At 50.8% G+C, this 5,069-nt stretch overlaps 1 protein-coding gene across 1 annotated transcript; it reads right to left on the reverse strand.

Moving 5' to 3' along the window:
* Positions 1-3,463: 3,463 nt before the first annotated feature.
* KRP23_10807 (RxLR effector protein PSR2) lies at positions 3,464-4,357 on the reverse strand (the record flags this gene model as incomplete). Its single annotated transcript, XM_067895915.1, has 1 exon — positions 3,464-4,357. One exon carries the CDS (start codon positions 4,355-4,357, stop codon positions 3,464-3,466), a length of 894 nt encoding a protein of 297 aa, XP_067741561.1.
* Between the last annotated feature and the right edge of the window lie 712 nt (positions 4,358-5,069).

Genomic DNA, 5,069 nt, shown 5'->3' on the forward strand with positions numbered 1-5,069 from the left:
GTACCGCACATCCAAACAAGACGCAGACTTGTCACTTTGAAACTGGACAGGAACGTTTTGCCGCCAACAAGAAGAGCATGGACGGCAGCGCTCTCTATCCGCCGAACGTCCACACGCTAAGCGACGATGTGATCGGAAACGTGATGTCATCGCACCTCTGGCCCAAACCTGGAGTCGGTCGTGCCGGAGACGACGAAGCCTGGAGCTCAAGGACGATAAACTACGCGAGTTCAAGACCACAGTATTTCCAACAGCTATTTAACAACGTCACCCTCCAGGCATCTGCTGCAGCTCCTATCAAGCACAAAGGCACGCTGGACCCCTCACAGCCTGTCGGCATAGAGAACCAATCCGCTGATAAAGTACGGGTCACAGAGGAAAATGCTGATGCGGAGCTCCGCCGGCAGCGCCGTCGGACGAGCATGCAGAGGTACCGGAAAAAGCTCCAGGACCATGCAATCGCTCTAGAGCGTGACGTCGGAGAGCTACGAGAAGAAATCCAAAAGCTCCAGCTCCAGTGCCAGGCTCTCTATTCTGGTGTCCCCACCGGAACGACTGCCTTGGTTGTGGTGGCAGAATACTTTCGCCTGTTCCGCTACGGCTTGAAAGGGTCCGCCCCAACGAACGACCTTGGCAGCAGCACACACGTGGCCCCGGACACGGTTGTTTCTAGCGTGCAACGCGATTTCCTCCATGCAGCGGTATCACCGGATGTGGTGGGCGAGACGGGATTCGGCGTCGAGAGGCTCATTGAGGACTACCGGCGTCTCGCTCTCTACCTGCCAGACTCGGACACCCAACTCGTGCGCCTCGATACCGGTCCTGGAGACTCATTAACCGCCACCGCAGCAGTCGCAATCGTCGTCACGGCGAAGATGCTGCACTTTGCATTTCCTCACCTCGTCCGCGATGGAGACCGAGGTCAGTGGTCACAGCTTGCTGCCACGTTGCTCGGCCAGCGGTTCGTGCTGCGTGGCTCGATCCAGTTCAAGTGGGACAGCGTGACAAGCCGCGTGAAGCTCGTGCAGACCAGAGCAGACCTCTTGACTCCGATTCTGCGATTACTGGGCGACTTGGAGACCATCTCCCGCGTGTTCGCGCTCATTACTCCAAAGTGTATGCTATTACCTAGTATAGCTCACTGGGCAAGTCTTAAATGCTAGTTTGTTTCTAGCAGGTTAACCCGGCTACAATTTTTTTTTGCGTAACATCTAATGGAAATACCTGGTACTGGAAACAGAGGGCAGGCGCGTAATTTTAGGCCAATTCCTTGAGCTTAGGCTCTGGGCCAAGTGTTGGTATGCGTGTTTGGCTCCCCCACGCGGTTAGGCTCGCTGTCGCCGCAGATGAAAGGCGTTCTTTGGCTCGTGCGGCGGACTGTGTGAGGCCAGCATCTTCTTCAGTGCGGGCACCCAGGGCGGCGGCCAGGAGACCACAGGCTGTATAATACATGCATACGGAATGGCCACTCGGAGTCCTGTTGGTAATCTCTAAGGTGACCGTATGCTAACCGGTTGAAGGCAAACTGAGCTGGAACTCCTCACAAATTAAGACTTTTTCTGCCCTGGCATTCATCAGGAAGAGTTCACGCGAACAACTGCAGGTGTGACGTTTGCAATTCACGCATCGCTGCAATGCCATCCGTCTCTCCCAAGTCGTTTTCGTTTTTCAGTGATGTACATTGATGTACATTGATGTCACTTAGCTGTGCTAACGACTTTCTATATCCGTCCTAGCTACCGCCCGTGTGCTGTTTGCTAGCCATACTGTCTTTCTCAAGTCACCCGGCCCATACTACATGTACAGTATTCATGACGACGACACTTACTACCTGTACACTACTGTATCAGGGATGCTTTAGATGCGCTTACTACTCGACTTGGCAGTGCCAAGTTGGCACCCAAGTTCGCCAAGCCCAACCCAACAGAGATTTCCCACGCTCGTGCTCTGGAGTGGCCCAAGTTCCAAGACCGTGAGAGAAATGCAGCAATGCGTCTGCACTACACTTTTGCTGCTACTTGTTGTGGCACTCATATCAGGTGGCAATGCTGGTTTAGCGACTACATCCTCGAAACCCCCTTTTTAGGCGAGCTGAGACTGTCGTAGACAAGGGCGACGGCAAGTTACATGAATTCGCCTCATTTCAAGCAATTTGTTGATGCTGGGACACTAGCGTAGTACAGCAGCGCACAGACTCGAGCTTATGGTGTCCAGCAGACTGCTATCGACAGGAACTCAGAGCGTGTTGTTTTTACATTAATCAATGCAAAGGGCATACATTTTCCCGCGTTGAGTTCCACTGGGGGTGCCATTTGTGTTTCTCTATGACCTTCTGTCCAAGGTTTGGATTGAGTAGTACATTTGACGAATTTCTCTGGCTGCATGGTTTGGTTTTCAGCACGAGCTTGAAGTGGCATGGCTGAATTTTGGTTGTAAAGTGTTCGTGTCGGGATCACTTCGCTGGTCGCACAAACGCGTACAGCTGAATGAAAGCTGTATTGAGGAACTAATGCATACAAAACCCGATGAAAACGCACAATTTCCGAACTGCAGCACTGTTGTCTGATGCTGTGGGTCATCGGCAAGCTCCTCTGACGTCCAACGCTCAAACAATAGGTAGAAGTCGACCCAGAGACCCTCTACGCCAAGAGCCAAATAAAAAACAACGCTGCAGCAACGTAGTTCTAATCACATAGATGCCCACTTGGCAAATTATGTCTTCTGCAGTGTCATGGCGACCCTTTTAGTACTCCACAAGCTCGTTGTCGACAACAGCATCGTTGCCAACTCTCTATCTCTACAATTCCTCGTAAGTTCCTCATTAACGATTGTTTTTCTCTTCAGGATGCTTCTTGCAGACGACAAATTTGAACTGGGGCGCTAACACCTCGAAGACATCGTCCATTGTCCGTCCATTGTTCGTCCAACTCTAGAGCTGCGCATGGCTGTCCAACTTGAACGATTTGCCATCATCTCTCTCGTCAGCGTCACCGCTTTCAATACTATCACTTCTCAGCCTGTTGCCGGGAGGGTTCGTCGGATGAGATGTCCGATTCAGCGGCAGGTGAGGTGACTTCAGCACTTGCGAGGAGAGAGAAAAACAACAGCCACCAGCACGGGATACTGCAGCCGCGTACTTCAAGTATAGCTCAACTTCTTCTTAGTTAGATAGAGCCTAGCAATTCCTTCGAAACTTGAACAATGAGCGCCGTAAAATGAACTGCGAAGAAAGCGAAAGTTGACAACTGAGAGTGCGAGATTCTGGGGAGCAGAGCGGTATCTCGCTTGATACTGGAGTATTATCATATATATTTTTATTCGGTGAGGTATAGTGTGTTACTGACCCCGGTGGGGATAGAACTACTGGATTACTATCATGCGCGCGAGGTCAGCTGAATAAAAGCAAGTGGTGTATTCGCTAGTTGGTGAATAGACAGTTGAATCGGCATGCAAGCCCAACAACCTAAAGACGGTCGGGCCACGCCAACTTGAACTTCTCAAGGTATGTACCATGCAACATCTTGCCTTCTAAGGAGCTACCCGCAATCTTGGAGACAGCTTCAGGGTCCTTCCTGGCAAGCACCCACTTGCTCAACAGCGAAGCCTGCATGTCTGTGGCAATCTTCTCCGTCACTGGGTCTTTCTTCGCCGCAACGAGCATTTTGGACAGCGCGTCGTCACCGAAGTTCCTTCTGAACGTGTCGATCATCGATACCTGGTTCTTTCGGGACAATCCCGAGTTCAGATCGTCCATGTACTTGACCCACGCGTTCAAGTTCGGGTTCTTAAAAACCTTCTCTGCTCCAACGTTCAGGTTCAGTGTCTTGAAGGCGTCGTCTGCAGAAAGCCCCATATTCTTCCAGCCCTCCAACTGCTTAGTTTGCAATGCCGTCGCGGCTTCCTTCGTTTTAGGCATCTTCAGTCCAGCCTCGAGCATCTTCGACAGAACCTCGTCGCCGTATCGACTCGTCAACGAAGTAACCATAGCTGCGTCTGGATGCCTCCGATGGATGAGTCGGACGTACGCGGCCCAAAGCTTGAAGCTCGAGTTGCCCAATAGCTTGGTACCAGCCTTGTCCAATTTCAACTTGGACTTTGAAGACTTTTTTCTGTTGGCATACTTCAGGAGGTTTTTAAGCGTGCCCTTCTTGTTCGTGACTGCTTCGACACCGGGGGTGACTCTGATGCTGACCCCCCTCTCTCCATTGCCCCAATCTGCGACAGTGCTAGTCCTTAAAAATCGTGCCACGTTCTTCTCAGCAACAATGGAGCTTGATGCAGACAGCTTCGAGTTCGTTGCAGCCGATACAGCATCGACAGCGACAACAACTAGCAGCACAATGTGGTGGAGACGCATGACAAACAATTGTTATTGGAAGCGTGAGTACCGGCACCGCTGTGGAGGGCGAGTTGTCAAGTGAGGAATTAACGCCTGTACCAAATAACCTGCGCATACAGTTCCCTGTGCTTGTATTGATTACATGCAGCTTTCTACCCGAACCAAGCGTAAGCTGCATCTTCGTCCTGAGGCACTATTACGTCCTACATGTATCATAAACTCTCAGAGCAATTACAGATGCCCCCCGCCAAATCTGCAAAGGTCAGACCAATAAAGACTGCGAGGTTGCAAGATTCGCACAGGTGCCATATAGATGCAAAAGTACTAAGTTACTCTGAATTTATTGTTTCCATGTGCTAGAAGCTTCCCGCATCGCGACATGTTTCCTCCACGATGCATCTACCTCAGTACATCCCATCCCGACCAGTTTCAAATCCCATGTACATCTGTACTACCTGTGCGATGTAGGTAAATTGCTGTTGCAGGTGCACATTTACCGGGGACATCTGTACCGTAATAGTCCATCTGGCATCGTCAACAGTGATAGCGTGAACTTCATGAAGGCTCCGTAACCACTATTAACCATCCCCTTGGGATTTCCAGATGGAGACAGCGGATGCAGCTTCAGATCGGTATAAACCCACCTGTTATTCCTGCCTATTAATAAAGGTACTCTTATCTCAGGTTGAATTTTAAATGCTGCTGAGGACTCAGTGAACCGATTCCCACA

The sequence above is a fragment of the Phytophthora ramorum genome, assembly GCF_020800215.1.
Source record: "Phytophthora ramorum isolate Pr-102 chromosome Unknown Phyram_PR-102_s0010, whole genome shotgun sequence".
In the NCBI taxonomy this organism is placed as follows: Eukaryota; Oomycota; class Peronosporomycetes; order Peronosporales; family Peronosporaceae; genus Phytophthora; species Phytophthora ramorum.